General features: G+C 41.0%; 1 protein-coding gene across 4 annotated transcripts in view; it reads left to right on the plus strand.

Moving 5' to 3' along the window:
- Positions 1–20176, plus strand: part of mapk8b (mitogen-activated protein kinase 8b) — a 116825-nt gene that overhangs the window by 86708 nt on the left and 9941 nt on the right. For 3 of the 4 annotated variants that reach the window (XM_059946393.1, XM_059946395.1, XM_059946396.1), the window contains 5 exons: positions 385–456; positions 1976–2158; positions 5440–5564; positions 16780–16843; positions 17762–17839. In XM_059946393.1, coding sequence (XP_059802376.1) covers positions 385–456; positions 1976–2158; positions 5440–5564; positions 16780–16843; positions 17762–17839 — 522 coding nt within the window. The remainder of the gene's footprint in view (positions 1–384; positions 457–1975; positions 2159–5439; positions 5565–16779; positions 16844–17761; positions 17840–20176) is intronic. The other variant, XM_059946394.1, reaches the window with a different exon arrangement.

Raw genomic sequence — 20176 nt, forward strand, 5'->3', positions numbered from 1 at the left:
AGTTTCCTAGATAATAATTCTGTTATTGCCTATTTTGGTATTAAATTTAACTCTTAGTGATGTTTAGTTCTGAGCTCATTGACAATAAGCACCACAGATTTCAGTTCTATGACCAAGTTTAAATAGAACATTCCAAAGTATCACCATGGGTAAAAGGTACATAGATGGTAATAGAATGGGGGAAATAATCCAACTTTGAATAACGTTTGAGTAAATCCTGTAATTAATTGCTGTCCAGGAGCCAGACACAAACAACCTCTTTCTCCAGCATTTCTCAGTATTTTGGTCAGATTGCAACTTGTCCTTGTTTATCTGTTTGATCTTTTTTTTTATTTGAATCCAGTTTCTGCATGTTAATTTCATGTCATTGCATTTTGTTTTCAGTTGATATCTGGTCAGTTGGGTGCATCATGGGAGAAATGATCAGAGGTGGTGTGTTGTTCCCTGGTACAGATCGTATCCTTCCCTTTGACCTTGAGCATTGTGTGCAAAGGTTCAGTTTAGTAATCCAGAATCCCATGTGTTTGCAAGTCATGTACTTGTTTCTTCCTTCCTGTGTTAGGATGTTGCATGGTTAAAGCAGTTTAATAGCGCATTTTAGAGCATTATCTGATTTCCCTTGCATGTGTCATTATTTCATCATGTATTTCTGTTGATGCAATGAAGATATTTAAATGCAGGTTTAGCATTGAAATTCCAGTACAAAACTATAGAGAATAACAGGACATGCGGTTACGTCCAATCTTTCTCTAAAAACTCGTTGGCCTGGTTAGCCACTTTATTACAAACTGTTGCATGTGGAGCCAAGTTCTCCACAGTATTTTTGGCAGTGTCAATTGACAGACTACAGAGCAGCCCTTATAGCTATTTTGGTGTTAGACATTTACAAGACGATGAAACATGTCCACCTAGAAGAAATTGACCATTTTGTGATTTATTTTCTCTCTCTTTACGTTGATGTGTGTCAAACCTTGATCTTTAAAATGTGCTTCCTTTGGTGTTCAGCTAACATGAAGTATTGAGACCTGTTTGTATTGAGGGCTCAATGTATCACAGGCACAAGTTTTTCTATTTTTACATGTAGACAATGAACAAGGTTTTCTAATCAATGACCTTTGAAATCAATTGCACTAGCTTTACATCTAACCCAACTGGGATCCCATGTACAATCCCATGTAATTATAATGTGTAAATTCCACACAGACTCTGGATCTGTATTTCATATTAGACTCACTGATTTCTTGAGCCTTGTAGTTTGCAAATTTTGGTTGGTATTTAATATACTTCTTGACCTCTGCAGTTAAATGCAATTGAATGTTTCATTCCCCTCAAACAGAAGTTAGTAATTCAGAAAATGGTAAATAGTTCTTTACTTACAGGTAATAATAAGTGTCTTTAGCTACAGAATATATATAGCTATAAAATATATATGGTTATTCTCATTTTGCAACGTAAAGAGGCATGCTTAATTTAAATTGCCTGTACTAATTTTAAAATATTGCCACACTACTGTACATCTTTATTCCAACATTGTTTGTCATCCTGCCTTGGGCCTTTTTGTCATCCCCTAAATACTCACCTGGTTTAAGCGTGGCTACAATTTAGTTGGTAATCTATGACAAACCCATGTTTAAAACTACAGTGTCTCCTTTGACAAATTTAAGTGAATTGTTTTGAAATACATTTGATTCACTATCATGCCCATAACTTGCTGAGGTGTAGATAATAAACTTTGGAAACTTCCAATTTGTTTGTAAAGAGATTTTATATTCATTTTACAAATCTTGATTTATAATAAAAAAAGAATAATTTTAGAGTTTTGTTTAAATTTATTGTTCCAAATTTATATTTCACTGCTTTGAATGAATAAGTATTACCCAAGTGACTTCAAAGTGATAATTCTAAAGTTGATGAAACAGCTTAGCTGTTTTTTGTGTGCCACATCTGCAATATTTTTCTCAGCTACTAACTCTAGACATTGATCAGTGGAACAAAGTGATTGAGCAATTAGGAACACCGGCCTCTGAGTTCATGAAGAAGTTACAGCCAACAGTTAGGACGTATGTTGAGAACAGGCCCAAGTATACAGGCTACAGTTTTGAGAAACTCTTTCCAGATGTTCTCTTTCCTGCGGACTCTGAGCACAATAAACTGAAAGGTATGGAAAGGTACAGTTTCTACTGACTCAAATGCCATTTTAATACTTTTTATGTAGCGTTTATATGAATAAGGAATGTTGTTTTGCAGATTATGATAGTACTACACTCAAAGTTACCCTAATAGGTGCCCTTTAGGAGATGCTTTCTGAGCTAAAGGCTTTTAGAATTGTTGTTTTCTTTTACTCATTGGCTTCACTCGTGTGTTCAGTAGCCAACTGGTAGAATAGTTAATGCTGCAGTTACAGTCCCTGAACTTTCTGGAGTTCAACTTATTCACACTTCCTTTTTCAGCTGAGAGGTAACCATATTTGATGGTTTTCTCATCTCACGGTGGATGGTTTTGAGATTGATTTATTATTGAGCCACCAGGGTGCCTTTGTGCTATTGAAAATGTAAGATACTGAGCTATCAGGTTGATGAGTTGTTATCACTTGCTATTTCTATGGTTGAAGCTTCTGGAATCAATTAAGTCTTATTCATAGGTAGCTTCTCCAAGAGATACTCAGTTCAACATGAATCTATGTGGGTGGGGGAAAAACAGTTAAGGCTAACAGAGAAACACAACTCAACTGCAACACAACTGTATGTTGTATTTCCTCCATAACTTCTCTCTCTACACAGGTTATCAATCCTGTTGTATTTCCCCTGCAAGCAACAGTTTATACTGAATGCATTAATCATTTGCTCTTAGATGATTTTTAGTCAGAAGTCAAAACTGCAACCACTTCAGATATTTTGTGTATGACTCCTTCCAAACTTCCCACCTTCTCCATCACACCCATGGTCATTTGTTTGATATGACCTTCCCCTTTATTCATTTCATCTTCCCTCCTTTTTAACTTGTATAGAAATTATGACGTCTGGCCATTAGAACATGAAGCTGTCTGGTAGAGCTGTTTGAATTTGTCTGCAGTCTAAAACTTGCTAATGACTATTTTTCCCAATCAAACTCCTTTTGAGTACAAAATCAGAAGCAGGTTAGACATCTCGCTGTTTAGATGATTTCTTCTTAATTTGGTGACTTTGTCATATAGGTGTCTAGAAGAAAAGCTGTGTTTGTATCAACAAACAGTTAAGGATTTCCTTTCCAGATTACATCCTGTTCAAGAGTTCAGCATTAACTATGAATTGCCCATGTGCTCTTAGAATGGGAATTGCAGTCATTTTTAGTTTACATAGAGCCATGTACTTCTACTGAACGTATCTAGCCATGATTTCTAATACAAGATTGAATAACACAAAGTTGTATGTTTGCTGAATGTATTAGCAGCTAACAACTATCAGAATTAGGTAAAGAGCAAATGTATTATATTTCCAGTTTTGATGATAATCTGTAAAATGAAGCATTTTGTATTTACTTAAGAGCATCTTGGTGTAAAGTAGCTGTTGCAGGAATTCTGTGATTTGCTGAATCAATCTGATAGCTTCCAGCAGAGCAGCAGACTGAGCTCATGATAACCATATTGGCCCTTCAAACAATCAATCTGCTAAATCATTCTTTCCATTTCATGTATATTATCCATATAGCCAATGATCAAACATGTTCTGGCTTGGCTTGTTGACTGAAATTCCTACCACCTTAATTGATATCAGCCTTGGCTCAGTGTGCATTTAAGCTGTGACTCAGACTTTGTTGTATAATCGAGCCTGTTCTTTGAAAGATTACACTGTTTTTACTCCAGCATGTAAGCACCTTAGAAACTAGAGGTGCTTTTCAAAGTAAATTTCTTCAAGTGACCTAGAGTTGATTTGCTTGATATATATTGCCTGCCTTGTTTTGACGTACATTCCCTGTTATTAAGCGCATTGGCTGCTTCCTAATTTGTGGAAGTTGCTAAATTAGAGCAACTTTTTTTTTAAAAAAAAAGGATCTAGTACTTTCCCCAGTGTATATCATGAATAAACTCTTCTCTGACTTGCAGTCGGGTGCAGGTATCAATTACACTGGACAACAAAGATTTTGCTTCCTGAATACTTTTAGCTGTATTTTATGTATTTTGGGCTACTGATCATGAAAATCACCATGAAATTTCCCTATCATGCACCATATTTAATAAACTTATGTTTATTATTTCAGTTCATAATTAAAGTCAATTAAAATGTTGCCTACCATGTAAGCTGGAAAGTTTCCTATCTTGTCCAGGCGTGCTTAGGCAGTGCGGCTGCTGCATGGCAGGAGAGGTTTTAGTAATAATTATTGGGTTCAGGACTGAAAGGATGGAATTTGCTATCACCAGGCAGGACTTTGATATTTGAGACAGATGCTTCCCAGAATAACTGATGCCAAGATTAAGGAAAGCATTTTTGTTGGTCCACAAATCAAACAGGTCATCAATGACAGGCAATTCTAGTGGGACCGGAGAAAATCGCATGGAAGGCATTCAAGGAAGCTGTTGAAATTTTTCTCGGCATCTACAGAGCGCCAAACTTCATGCAGCTGGTTGAAAGCATGCTTCAAGCATATAAAACCATGAAATGTAACATGTCACTAAAGATTCATTTTCTGCATTCCCATTTAGACTTCTTCCCTGCAATCCTTGGGGCTGTTAGTGACGAGCATGGTGAAAATTTTCACCAGGACATTGTGGTCATGGAGAAAAGATACCAAGGCAACTGGAATCCATCAATGCTGGTGAATTATTGTTGGACACTTAAGCGAGAAGCCTCAGACACTGAGTACAAATGAAAATCATTAACAAAATATTTTTAACTTAGTTGAAGTATTGTAAAGCATCAGCACCATTATGCAGTTAAACACATTACATTCAATAAAAGTTAATTTGTTGTTTCTCCAGATTCCTACGTGATACAAGTAGTCTGAAATTTGTTTCTGTTCATCTTCAAACACTCTATCATAAACAAAAGAAATTCTGAGGAAGCAACACTTCTGAAAAAATTTGTTGTCCAGTGCCAACTTGCATTTTGATGGCAAACTCTGCCACCTTCATCATGTAGATGGCAGAGTTTGTCATCGGCAGGTTGGTTATAATTGATACCTGTACCCGGCTGGAAGACTGAGAAGAGTTTATAGAGCAACTTGATGTATTCCAATTGAGGAATAAAGTTACACATCAATTTTTTAAATGTATGATCTACAACCAAATTTAATTAAACTCTTACCTAAGAATCATCAACTAAAGATGTTTACTTTGGATTCCTTTGTGCCTCATTGGCTCACAAAATCTTTTATTGTGCTTATTGTAACATTTGTATAATGTTTACGGATACTCAATTTGACAATTAGCAATGCTTAACTAGAGGCTTCCATTCTTTGTTACAGCAAGTCAAGCCAGAGACTTGTTGTGTAAAATGCTTGTAATAGATGCATCGAAGAGGATTTCAGTGGATGACGCACTGCAGCATCCTTACATTAATGTTTGGTACGATCCTGCGGAAGTAGAAGCTGTAAGTATTGAGCTTTCTTACTTACTTAATGCCTGTTATGGTCACTGTCATTTAGGGCAGCAGTGAAGGTCGTCCATCTCTTATCTGTCTGTACTTTTGCACACAGATGTAGAAGGATTCTATATTGCTGTTTCTATTACAAATTATTTTGACTAGTCAGGTTGTTAGCCTGGAGGACCAGTGGGCCACTCTTGCTCTGGCTACTACCCTTTGACCTGTTTGGCGTGGATGACCTACCAAGGGCCAAAGCACAAGGCCCTGACTCCACCCAGCATAGCGCTCTGGATCATTGAGGCACACAAGCCTCCAAACCACGACAAGGTTGTGGTCCTCTTGGGTATTGAGCTTTCACATAGTGTTAACTTGAGCGGATGTTATCCAATATGCACACAGAACACACACCTTCAAGCATGAAGTAAACAGTTCAAACATCATTTCTAAAATGTGCAGTGAATTTGAAAAAAAAACTGCCAACAATTCAAAAATACTTTTCTACAGAAAATAAATTTCGGCAGACACGAGATCTGAGTAGGCACAGGCCTACGAGCATAACAAGTAGGTTATATATCCTCTCTAACTGGTTTACCTTAGTGGATTTGACTTTCTTCCTGATTTCTTCTCTACCTCCTATCTTTATTTATTTAGTGTTAAGAAATGTTTTGTCTCCAATATGCTTATAATTGCTCATTCACAAGCTGCTGGGAGAGAATTAAAAAATTTGGTTAGTGGGTCGGTACAACGTTATGGGCTGAAGTGTCTGTAATGTGCTGTAAGTTTTTATGTTCTATGAATAAAACTCTCAGGCCTTGTTCTTTATGATAAATTTCAGTTCACATTGTTCAGAACTCTGAGCACGTTTGCTTAGTCGTGAATAGCTGTTGTATCATGATCTTCTGATGCTACACAGATCGACTTTATAGCCATTAGTTTTGCAAAGTAATGTGGTACGTTACTCATAGCTTACCCACTGCTGTGCACTATCAACTTTTCTGTGGTAAGAAACACTGATTTAATGACACGTTAGTATAGAGGGTGTAGATTTCTTATTTTTTTGCTACATAGTTGCTTCAATGGGATAGGGAGCTTCTACCTTAGTGTAGAACAAATTTTGCTCAGGATTCAGGTACTAGAATGTTCTTGTATATTTCCTGAGCTGACTGAAAGTTTAGGAGACCTAGCATCAAATGGCCAACATTAATTTCTACTTTGTCGGGTCAGTGCTAGCCTTCGTGCCTCAGAATATAGAAGTACAGCCAGAGTAAACCAAATTAACTACTTAGTCTTTGCTGCATATAAATAAATAAACTTGGCAGTTAATTTATTTTTCTTATTAGTTGCAGTACATTTTGAGGTGTGAAAGAGCTGTGGAAATGTAGTAGTTTTAGTGGTGGGATACCATGTATGTTTTGTGGTATGCAGCTTCATTGTCAAACATGCCATAACAATGATGGTTCAGTATTTGCAGAGTTATGTTGTTCTGGAAATATGAATTGTCATCTCTTGGTCAATGAAACTAAGTGGCGTAGAAATTCCTCAGTGCCCACAGGCATTTGCTAAGGTGTCTCGCATGAGGCTGCTTACAAGAGAAAATCCTATAGTGTTACAGGGAAGATACTGGCATGGGATAAAGGAATGGCTGACAGGGTAGAGGCAACGAGTGGGAATAAAAGGGGCCTTTTCTGGTTGGCTGCCAGTAACTAGTGGTGTTTCTCAGGCGTCAGTATTGGGACCACTACTTTTCACAGTGTTTGTCAGTGACTTGGATAATGGAATTGATGGCTTTGTGGCAAAGTTTGGGGATGATGCAACGATAGGTGGAGGGATAGGTAGTATTGAGGAAGCAATGCGATTACATCAGGACTTTGACAAATTGAAAGAATGGGCAAAAATGTGGCAGATGGAATACTGTGTTGGAAAATGTATGATGATACAGTTTGGTAAAAGGAACAATTAGTGCAGACTATTATCTAAATGGGGTGCAAGTTCAAAGATCAGAGGTGAGAGGGACTTGGGAGTCCTTGTGCTGGATTCCCAGAAGGTGAATTTACATGTTGAGTCTGTGGTAAAGAAGTCAAATGCAATGTTGCCATTTATTTCGAGGGGAATAGAATATAAAAGCAGGGAGGTAATGCTGTGGCTTTATAAGACACTAGTCAGGCCACAATTAGTGTATTAATCAACAGTTTTGGGCCCCTTATCTCAGAATGGATTGTTGTCATTGGAGAAAGTCCAGAGGAGGTTCACAAGGATGAGGTTCTGGGAATGAAGGGGTTAATATATGTGGCGCATTTGGCAGTTTTGGGCCTGTATCAACTGCAGTATAGAAGAATGTGGGTGGGATCTCATTGAAACTTACTGAATTTTGAAAGGACTGGATGAGGTTGATGTGGAGAGGATGGCTACTAATGTGGGGGTATCCAGAACTAGAGGGCTCAGCCTCAAAATTGTGGGGAGACCTTTTAGAACAGAAGTAAAGAGGAATTTGTTTTTTAGCCAAAGAGTGGTGAATCTGTGAAATGCTTTGTCACAGACTGTAGTGGAGGCCAAATCCTGGGGTATATTTAAGGTAAAAGTTGATTGTTGCCTGATCGGTCAGAGCATCAAAGGATATGGCAAGAAAACAAGTGCATGGGATTGAGTGGGATCAGGGATCAGCCATAATGGAATGATGGAGCGGACTTGATGGGCTTGAATGGCTTAATTCTGCTCCTATGTCTTATGGTCTTAAGGTGTGTTAATATGTTGCAATGCTGCATGTCAATACTACTGAATTACCTCTGTTTGCTTTCCTCCCCACGTGTGACATTCCCTGTCTGTGTATTGTGAGAAGGAAAATGATGAGTAAGTTCATGAATGAAATTTGGTCATAAACAGGGATCCAGTAGTCGGAATGAGGCCATTGGATTGGGCCTGGGTTCGATTGACGTTAGAGTATAGGGCATCTGAGGGACCTTGTGCAAGTAATAGTTTGGTGGTTAGAAATTTGAAAATGATTGGGCCGGAGGCCCAGATTATGTTGGGGAACAACGGGATGGTGGGGATGGTTGGAGAGGATGGAGGTGAGTTGGGTCACCAGGTAAGATCCTCAGGGTGATTGCTCATGGGTTGAATGCTTTGGGGAGTAACTTGGCTTAGTGCAGTGAGAAAATACACTTGAGGGCATGAGTACAGTAATTCATTTTAAGACTCTACTTTTGGTTCTCAGTGTTGGGCTGAGACCTGCTCAGGAAATTCTAGTTTGCAGTGCTCTTAAAAATTGCTTATATTCTGAGTGGTCAGAGATGGGCAAACCTCAGGTTGCATGTTAATTTCTGTGATATCTCTCCACTGTGAATGATATTGCTAGTAGTGGATCAGACATGCAGAATGTTTCTTTGACTTAAGCGTTACTTACAACTGAAAGAGTTTGGCTGTATCTCTGGAATGGCGTGATTTGCCTCTAACAAATGTAATTGTTTTCTATTCTTCATAAGAATAATCTTTCCTCCCACTTGCATTACAGGAAAGAACATTTGCTGCTTATCATATTTCTTGGCCAGTAAGTTAATTCAGAAAGGCAAATGTGTTGAGTATTCTAACATGAGGTCAATAAAAGTGAATGGGTTTGGAACAGGAAGGAGCACAATTTTTGCAGAGTATTCCCTTGTTTCTGGAACCAGAAATAGAATATGGTTTAATGCTGTACATCAAATGTTTTTAAGATATTTCTTACAGGAACCTGATAGCATGTGAGCTGCGCTCCATTGTTCTGTTAAAAGAAGTTTCAGGGACAAGTTGCCTGTTTTTGTGCTGATTTATCAATTCAGTGGCTAGAAGTTAGGCTTAGCCTTGGTGGCCTTGTGAAGTCGCATGAACGCAGCAAGCCCACAAGAAACCAAAACCACCACACAGCTACCAGGCAGAAGGGATCCCAATTACAAGCCTCAGGTCAACCAACCTGTGTTCAGTTGAAACTGGTGATATAGAAGCAGTAATTAGGAGCAGAAATAGGCCATTTAGCCCATTGATGACATTCAGTTGTTTGGAATGTTCATGGCTTATCACCTAATTGATTCCGTGATTTTGCGTTTTAGGCCTCTTGCCTTCTTTACCTGATAGTACTGTATCGAACTCCTCCTCGAAATAAATTTAATAATTTAGCTTCAGCTGCCTTTGTTATTGGAGAACACAACATATGGGTAAAGGAGCTTCCCATCTCAGTCCCAAATAACTCATATCCTTAAGCAGTGACTTCTGCTTCTGGATTTCCCCACCATTAGAAATGTTCTTGTCAAGCCCAGGAACTTTATATGTTTCAATGAGATCTCCTTTGTGCTACTAAACTATAAAAAATGTAACCCCAGTAATCCTGGTGCCTCTCTATAATGTCAATCATACAATCCTGGTGAACCTTAGCGCTGCACTCCCTCCAGATGAAGAATATTCTTCTCTGAATAAGAGAACAAGGGTGCACACAATACTCATTATTGTTTCACCCAGGCTCCGTACAATTGCAGCAAAGTGTCCTGCTGCTGTATGCAGTTCCTCTTTTCTTTGAAGGCCAATGCATCATTCGTCATATAAACTGTTTACTGCATATTCATTGCTTATTTCCCAAGATTGATGTACAAGGACACTTGGGTCTCCCTGCACATTCCCCCTTCCCTATCCCTCACTGTTGAGACCATCTGCCTTTTGCCCACATCCTGCTGCATCTGGTGTGTATTTGCCCATTCCTTCATACAACCATAGAAAACCTACAGCACAATACAGGCCCTTTGGCCCACAAAACTGTGCTGAACACCTCCTTACCTTAGAACTACCTAGGCTTAATCATAGCCCTCTATTTTTCTAAGCTCCATGTAGCCATCCAGGATTCTCTTAAAAGGCTCTATTGTTCCCACCTCCACCACCACCTCCAGCAGCCCATTCCACGCACTCCACACTCTCTGCGTTTTTAAAAAAAACACACAAAAGAAACAACAACAACAACTTACCCCTGACATCTCCTCTGTACCTACTTCTAAGCATCTTAAAACTATGCCTCTCCTGCTAGCCACTTCAGCCCTAGGATAAAGCCTCAGGCTATCCACACGATCAATGCCTCTCATTATCTTGTACACCTCTATCAAGTTACCTCTCATCCTCCGTCGCTCCAAGGAGAAAAGGGAGTTCACTCAACCTATTCTCATAAGGCATGCCGCCCAGTCCAGGCAACGTCCGTGTAAATCTCCTCTGCACCCTTTCTATAGTTTTCACGTCCTTCTTGTAGTGAGGCGATCAAAATTGAGCACAGTACTCCAAGTGGGGTCTGACCAGGGTCCTATATAGCTGCAACATTAGCTCTTGGCTCTTAATGACACAATTGATGAAGGCGAATGCACCGTATGCCTTCTGAACCATAGAGTCAACCTGTGCAGCTGCTTTGAGAGTTTTGTGGACTCGGACTCCAAGATCCCTCTGATCCTCCACGCTGCCAAGAGTCTTTACCATTATTGCTATATTCTGCCATCATATGAACCACCTCACACTTATCCGGGTTGAACTCCTATCTGCCGCTTCTCAGCCCAGTTTTGCATCCTATCAATGTCCCGCTGTAACCTCTGACAGCCGTCCACACTATCCTCAACGCCCCAACCTTTGTGTCATCAGCAAATTTACTAACCCATCCCTCCACTTCCTCATCCAGGTCATTTATAAAAATCACAGAGTAGGGGTCCCAGAACAGATCTCTGAGGCACACCACTGGTCACCGGCCTCCATGCAGAATATGACCCGTCTACAACCACACTGCCTTCTGTGGGAAAGCCAGTTCTGGATCCACAAAACAATGTCCCCTTGGATCCCATGCCTCCTTACTTTCTTAATAAGCCTTGCATGGGGTACCTTATCAAATGCCTTGCTGAAATCTATATACATTACATCCACGGCTTTACCTTCATCAATGTGTTTAGTCACATCCTCAAAAAATTCAATCAGGCTCATAAGGCATGACCTGACTTTGACAAAGCCATGCTGACTATTCCTAATCATATTATGCCTCTCCAAATGTTCATAAATCCTGCCTGTCAGGATCTTCTCCATTAACTTATCAACCACCAAAGTAAGACTCACTGGTCTATAATTTCCTGGGCTAACCCTACTCCCTTTCTTGAATAAGGGAACAGCATCCGCAACCCTCCGATCCTCCAGATCCTCTCCCATCCTCACTGATGATGCAGGAATCATTGCCAGAGGCTCAGCAGTCTCTTCCCTCACTTCTTACAGTAACCTGGGATGCATCCTATACGAAGCTCCAGCACATCCTCTTCCTTAATATCTACATGCTCAAGCTTTTCAGTTCACTGTATTTCATCCCTACAATTGCAAAGATCTTTTTCCATAGTGAATACTGAAGCAAAGTATTTGTTAAGTACCTCTGCTATCTCCTCCGGTTCCATGCACATTTTTCCACTGTCACACTTGATTGGTCCAATTCTCTCACGTCTTATCCTCTTGCTCTTCACATACTTGTAGAATGCTTGGGGTTTTCCTTAATCCTGTCTGCCAAGGTCTTCTCATGGTCCCTTCTGGCTCTCCTAATTTCATTCTTAAGCTCCTTCCTGCTAGCCTTATAGTTTTCTGGATCTCTATCATTACCTAGTTTTTTTTTAACTTTTCATAAGCTCTTCTTATTGACTAGATTTACAACAGCCTTTGTACACCACAGTTCCTGTACTCTACCATCCTTCCCATGTCTCATTTGAACATGCCTAAGCAGAACTCCACGCAAATATCCCCTGAATATTTGCCACATTTCTTCTGTACGGTTCCCTGAGAACATCTGTTCACAATTTATGCTTCCAAATTTCTGCCTGATAGCCTCATATTTCCCCTTACTCCAATTAAATGTTTCCCTAACTTGTCTGTTCTTATCCCTCTCCAATGCTATGGTAAAGGAGATAGAATTGTGATCACTATCTCCAAAATGCTCTCCCACTGAGAGACCTGACACCTGACCAGGTTTATTTCCCAATACCAAATCAAGTACAGCCTCCCCTCTTGTAGGCTGATCTACATATTGTGTCAAGAAACCTTCCTGAACACACCTAACAAACTCCATCCCATCTAAACCCTTCACTCGAGGGAGATGCCAATCAGTATTTGGGAAAATAAAATCTACCACCACCAAAACCCTGTTATCATTGCTCCTTTTCAGAATCTGTCTTCCTATCTGTTCCTCTATGGCCCTGTTAATATTGGGTGGAGTATAAAAAGCACCCAGTAGAGTTATTGACCCCTTCCTATTCCTGACTTCCAGCTACAGAGACTTCGTAGACAACCCCTCCATGGACTTACTCCTTTTCTGCAGCCATAACACTATCCCTGATCAACAGTGCCACGCCCCCAGCTCTTTTGCCTCCATTCCTGTCCTTTCTGAAACATCTAAAGTCTGGCTCTTGAAGTAGTCATTCCTGCCCTTGCACCATCCAAGTCTCTGTAATGGCCACAACATCGTAGCTCCAAGTACTGATCCACACTCTAACCTCTCCACTTTGTTCATAATACTCCTCGCATTAAAATAGACACATCTCCCCCCGCTCCCCCCCCCCCCCATGCTAATGCTGGGGAAGTGCCGTGGGAGCTCTACGGCACAATCTGCAACCTGAAGGTCACTCAGCCCTGGTGTCTTCATTGTTGCTTGTGGCTTCAATCAAAGAGTCTTGCCAAAGTTCTACCAACCTGTCAACTTCACAACCAGAAGAGAGAATATATTAGACCTGGTTTATACCAATATTCGTGCAGCCTACAGAGCTATCCATGCCCACACCCCAGACACTCTGACTGCATTCCAATTTTTCTAATCTCTGCATACGGATCACTGGCTAAATGAACCGAAACAGTTCACAGGGAGATCAGGACCTGGCCAGAAAGTGTTGCCTCAGCACTCTAGGACTACTTCGAAAGCTCAGACTGGAGCATGTTCATGGAGGTGGCTACCTACAATAAGCACATTGATGAATATGCAGGATTAGTAATTGGCAACATAGGAATGTGCATTGAGGGTGCTCTGTGATTAAACACCACACTACAAAGGCAACCAGAAACCATAGCTGACAGTAGAGGGTCGTGCACTGCTTAGGGATCGGGACTCTGCCTTCACATTGGGGTTAAGACAACTCTTAAAGTCAGTAAGAGCTGAGCTCTCCCCCATCATCACAAAGACAAAATGGGATTTTGCACAGAAAATCCATAGGCACCTTTGTGACACCAGGGGCACGTGGGTGGGAAGGTATACCATAACCAATAACAGGTCCACCCTTTGGGTTGAAGACAGTGATGCCTCCCTTCCTGATGGGCTGAATACTTTCTATTGTTACGAATGTACCACAGCTCTGAGGGGCCGAAGGATGCGGCGTAGCCCCCTCCTTTGTGAGAATCGCAAGATCACTATTAAGTCTGTTCAGGAGACCCAGTAAATGAGAGAAAGACATGCAGAATCCACAAAGAGTTGGAATGTGTCCTGGCCTCCGAAAGGCGGAACCATTGATACCCGCTATTGTCTTTTGGAGACGGGCTTGTGTATTGGATTCAGTACGATGCATCGAAGCCCCCAGGCAATGAACCGGGGGGGGGGGGGGGTTGGTGGAGGGATTGCATCATCCCAACCTGATTGACATCTGAGACCCTGTGAGTCAGGATAAAAGAGGGACTGTGGGATGCACCAGAAGAAACGCTAGCGATCCCGTTATAGCAAAAGCCGGTGGGAAGGCCACGTGCGTCCATTTTAATTTGCCCTAGAATCGGTGTGCCTTGACCACGGAAGAACGGTTTTTAGCTAACAACGGGGAAATCAACTCCCAGTGACTCTCGAAGGATTGACATCATAAAAGGACTGGGCAAGTTTTAACCCGTCTTTCTCTCAAACCAGAAAGCTGCAGCTTGAATGAACTAAAGTGACTTTTATATTTCCATCGGACAATACATTATCCCCTAGACAACGATAGAGCTATTTCTTATTGATTATTATTATACCTGCTCTTTTAGATTTAGTATTGAAGACGTGTATTATCTGTATGTTTGCATTGATATTATTCTTGTGTATTTTGATCAATAAATACTGTTAAAAATAGTACCATCAGACTTCAACGGACCTCTCTATCTTTGCTGGTAAGTGACCCAGTTACGGGGTATGTAACACTATGCACAATTTGACCAATTGAATGATGTGACATTGAGGAAAACCCCCTCTCTTCCTGAGGAACAGGTACCCTGTCTGGCTGCTGACGAGGTGAGGAAGACTAGCCAGGATAAAGTTGTGCGAAGCTACAGGGCTGGACAACATAACTAACCAGGTGCTGAAGGGACTATGTGTGCAGCTAACGGAGGTCTTAACAAACATCTGTAATATCTCTCCAAAGCAGTCCACTGTCTCTGCAGGCTTCACGGCAGCTACTATTGTTCCAGTGCCCAAGAGAGCAATGGTAACTCACCTAAATGATTATTGCCACTTCAATGAAGTACTTTGGATCATGGATCATATAAAATCGTACCTACCAGCAACACTGGACCCTTCTCCAGTTTGCCTACTGCTCAAACCAGTCCACTGATGGTGTCACAGCTTTGGGCTTCCACTCCATCTTGTCCCATTCAAAAAAAATGATGCCTTGTATGCCAGGATGTTCATTGACTTCAGTTCAGCATTAACACAATCATCCCTTAGAGGCTGGTGGGTAAACTGCCCTCATTGGGACTGAACATTCCTCTCTGTAACTGGATCTTGGACTTCTTCATAAGAAGACCCCATTCAGTCTAAGTTGGCAGCAACATCTCAACCTCCATCACGCTGAGTACTGGTGCCCCCCTTGGGCTGTGTACTCAGCCCTCTACTGTTCACACTGCTGACTCATGACTGCAATGCCAGATTCTACTCAAACTGCATCATCGAATTCGCTGATGATACCACAGTGGTTGGCACTGTGATGAATCAGCATACAGAGGAGAGGTAGGAAGCCTTGTCAAATAGTGTGAGAACAACAACCTGAGTCTCATCGTGGACAAGACAAAAGAGATTATTGTGGACTTTAGGAAGGTGCAGGTCGCCCATTCTCCAGTACGTGAATGGCTCTGCCATGAAGAGAGGAAGCAGCATGAAGTTCTTTGGTGTGCACATAACAGATGATCTAACCCAGACCCACAACATCACCTCACTGGTCAAGAAGGCACAGCAGCATCTGCACTTCCTCAGGAAGAGATGTGTAAAGCTTTCTGCTGCCATTCCAGGAACACCATTGAGAGTCGTCTGTCATCATTGTGTGGTACAGAAGCTCCAAACCATCGGACCACAAGACCCTACAGAAGACAGTAAAAACCGCTGAGAGGATCATCAGGCTCTGCCTCCCCCTTATTTGTGAAGTCTACCAGCTTTGCAGACGAAGGGCCCAAAGCATTGTTAGGAACCCTACCAACTATCCCACAATCTCATTGATCCTCTACCATCATGAACAAGGTACAGAAGCACCAGGACTAGGACTGCCAGATGATAAGTTTCTTCCTTCAGACTGTGAGACTAATGAATACCTTGCTGCCACTGAGGTCTTGTCACCAGGACAGTGAGCTGTTTACTGTTTACCTGAGCTGCACTTTACTACTTAAATTCATGAACTTATTTAAAGTATAATATCTTGGTTTATGTGCGGTTTATGTTTTCTTTTTCATGTGAGATATTCAAGTGAAATCACATCAAGCATTCCACATTTTCCCACTTGTTAATCGGCCTGGTTCCCTGACCACTCTTCCATCTGTCTTTGCCCTCCTCTACCCATATTAAGTTGTAAGTACATATAACCAGTTGCATCATTTTCTCCCCCAAAGATAGTGATCAAAATTAGTGTTCCTAAGGAATGATTTTTGCTATGAAGCAGCACAGATAATTACTTATTTAAGGAATGCTCTAGAACCTTCATATAATTCCCAAAATACTTGTTTCTCAGACATGTAACATTGATAAAAAGTGTTGATGTTCTCCTGAACTGCAAGCACAGTCAGTTTGTGCTTCGTTGAACTGTAGCCACTATTTTTTCAGCCTTGAATGTTGGAGATATTTCTGAAACTTGGATTTATAATGTGTTTTCAGATAAGACATTGTTCAGACATTAAGTGAGCCGACTGCTGCATCTTTTATTTCTGTCAGTATGTGTATGCTCTATTCCATCGATCAAGAATTTGTTTAATGAGATCTCGATTTGTTTTCCAGCCTCCACCCAAGATATATGACAAGCAGTTGGATGAGCGGGACCATACTATAGATGAATGGAAAGGTAACATGATGTGATGTGGCCTGCAAGCAGGTCTGGAGACTTGCAAATGTTTGGGATATTCATGCACAGGTGTGCACACAATCATTAGTGATATTTATAATAGTGTTGCATTTGGCAGGTACATAAGGAGAAATTCATAATAAAATGAGGGTGTGGACCAAAGGAAGTATATGGAGTAAGCCATTTGGAGACTGGTTTAGAGCTTCAAAAAAGCACCACTGATTTTTCAGGACTATTTCAGCAAAGATAGGGTATTTTTCACAATTATAGGCATTACTCTGTTAAATTGCTCTGGTAGTTCTTTCCTTTACCAATCCTACCCTCCTTCCTTTCAGTGTTTGGGGCAACCCTTCCTCTTCCACCTCAGTGCACCCTTTCCCCCATCTTCTCAAAGTATCAGTCCTCCAATACCAACTCTTATCTTAACAATGCCTCTCTTTTCTCCCAAGCCCTGGTTCACAGTTCCCATCGTCTCTTCGCCCAAGCACCAACCCATATCTGACAATTTGACTGGGGAGCCTTTTCTTCATGACACCAATCAGTCCTGTATATAGATTAACCATGAAGGTTGGATAAATCTCAATGCTTTATTTCACTGGTGACCCACTAACCACAAATTTACTGCCCTGTGTAGTGATGAATTAATGGGCCCTGTGGTGGCTGATGTAGGTCGGCTTTGCAATCAGTGGTTTGAAAATATCTAATTAATTCTAAAGTTGAAGTGGCTCTTTAACACAGATTCTGCAAAAGCAGCAAATTCAATGCAGAATGCAATGAGTACACGGTATCTAGTTCAGGATGGTTAGTTTCAAGATGAGCAGTAAACTCTTGTTAATTTCAAGACAATGCAGATATAATGGATATTGTATTTTAGTGGTTAGGTGTTTAATCATTAATTATTCTGATTGTTATATACAGAGTTGATATACAAGGAAGTCCTGGAGTGGGAAGAAAGAATGAAGAATGGTGTTATAAGAGGACAACCACCTTCTTTAGGTTAGTTATTGCAAAAATATTTTAATGCCACCCACACACACACACACACACACACACACACACACACACACACCCCTCCCCCCCACCAAAGTTGAGTTGTTGTTTACTAATGGAATTGCTCTCAAAAAAAAAGCTACCTCAGTTGAACTGAGGTAAATGCCACATATATCAGTAACTTTATTTGAAATTTGAGCAAGACTTCATTAGTATTACAGTGAGTTGAATGTCATAAGAACATAAGAGATAGGAGCAGGAGTAGGCCAATCGGCCCCTCAAACCTGCTCCGCCGTTCAACAAGATCATGGCTGATCCAATCTTAACTCTAGTTATCACCGAATCCCACAAGGCAACAGTGCCAACCAACAGGGCACCATGCCGCCCATTTTATTTTATTATTCATCCCGCCCAAACCCATGTGATCACCCGGGGGAAAAAAAAACGATTTGCCAATTGAGAAAAAATCTGGAAAATTCCTCTCCGACCCATCCAGGCTATCGAAAACTGGCCCAGGAGATCACATGGCTGATCTAAACCTAGCCTCATGTCCACTTACCTGCTCGCTCACCGTATCCCCTAATGCCATTTTTATCCAGGAAAATGTCTATCTCCGTTTTGAATTTATTGAGTGTAGTAGCTTCCACAGCTCTCTGGGGCAGTAAATTCCACAGCCCCACTACCCTCTGAGTGAAGAAATTTCTCCTCATCTCAGTCCTGGAACGGCATCCCCTTATTTTAAGATTATGCCCCCTAGTCCTAGTTTCACCCATCATTGGGAACATTCTCCCCGCATCCACCCGATCAAGCCCCTTCACAATCTTATATGTTTCAATAAGATCGCCTCTCATTCTTCGGAACTCCAATGAGTAGAGTCCCAATCTACTCAACCTCTAATCATACATCAACCCACCCATCCCCGGAATTAACCTAGTGAACCTTCTCTGCACTGCCTCGAGAGCCAGTATGTCCTTTCTTAAATATGGACACCAGAACTGCACGCAGTACTCCAGGTGTGGTCTCACCAATACCCGGTTCAACTGCAGTAAGACCTCCCTGTTCTTATACTCCATCCCCCTAGCAATAAAAGCCAGCATTCCATTGGCCTTCTTGACCACCTGCTGCACTTGCATACTAACTTTTTGTGTTTCCTGCACCAGGACCCCCAGATCCCTTTGCACAGAAGCACTTTACAGTTTCTCTCCATTTAGATGTCAGAATTTTGTTTCAAAATCAGTTTGAAGCAATAATTGTCTAATGCTCTTCAGCTTTCAGCAAATGGACATTATTTTTTCTCTTATAACCTGACAACCATCTGTGTTTCACCTGTTACTTCAAGTAGAGGTCACTTGCTGCAAAAAGGAACAATAAGGGTCTCGGCCCGAAACGTCGACATCGCTTCTCCCTATAGATGCTGCCTAGCCTGCTGTGTTCCACCAGCATTTTGTGTGTGTTGTTAATAGGAACATCAGTGTCCTGTTCAATAAACCATGTGATACAATACTGCCATCTGCTGGAAAAAGATATTGTTGCAGCAAAGACTGTTTTACAAAGGGTCACAGATTGTTTCTCTTTCACAAATGCTGCCTGACTTGAGTTCTTCCGGTACTTTCTGTTTTTATTTCAGATCTTCAGAAGCTATAGTTTTTGTATTTTATTTTGGAATATTTCATACCTGGTTGATTAGACAACGATGCTTTGCTGAAGCGTCAATTTATAGTGTTACTGTCTTAGCCAAATAATTCAGCACTGACATTACATTCAGTCTGGAATCCATTTGGTCCTGCTTGTCTGTTTAACTTGTGGACATCTTTACTGAGTCAGCAATAGCATGAATAGTTATTCCTAGGAAGTATGCATTCAAGTTCAAGGCTGCCATTGTTGTGCCACTGATCTCAAAGCACTGAATTTTGTTTTGTAGTGGCATACTGTACACGCAAGGAAAGTTTATCTGATACTAGCAAACCTAAGCTAACCTGTATAGGAACAAATATGTTCTTAACCCATCTTGGGACTAGTTAACTGGTGTAGAGATTCAATTGGAACTAGCATAAAATCATTCTGCATCAAGCCTTAAAGCAAAAGTGCTCAAAACACTAAAGATGTGGATCATGGAAATTAACATTTTTCTCCATGACCCTCCAGGTAAAAATGAGGTTCTAATCCTTGAAGCACGTGACTTCCTTCTGCCAAAGAGCGGTCAATACCTACTGAACAGCTTGAATCGAAATTCCCTGTCTGTTTTTCTACTCAGTGCCCCCAGAGCAGGGCTCTGTTCAATGTGCTCTTGTTACAAGCATATACCCAATTCCACTCATTTTCCCATTAAAACTAATTTCCCTC

Source organism: Hypanus sabinus, chromosome 21 (assembly GCF_030144855.1).
Source record: "Hypanus sabinus isolate sHypSab1 chromosome 21, sHypSab1.hap1, whole genome shotgun sequence".
NCBI classification, from domain to species: domain Eukaryota; kingdom Metazoa; phylum Chordata; class Chondrichthyes; order Myliobatiformes; family Dasyatidae; genus Hypanus; species Hypanus sabinus.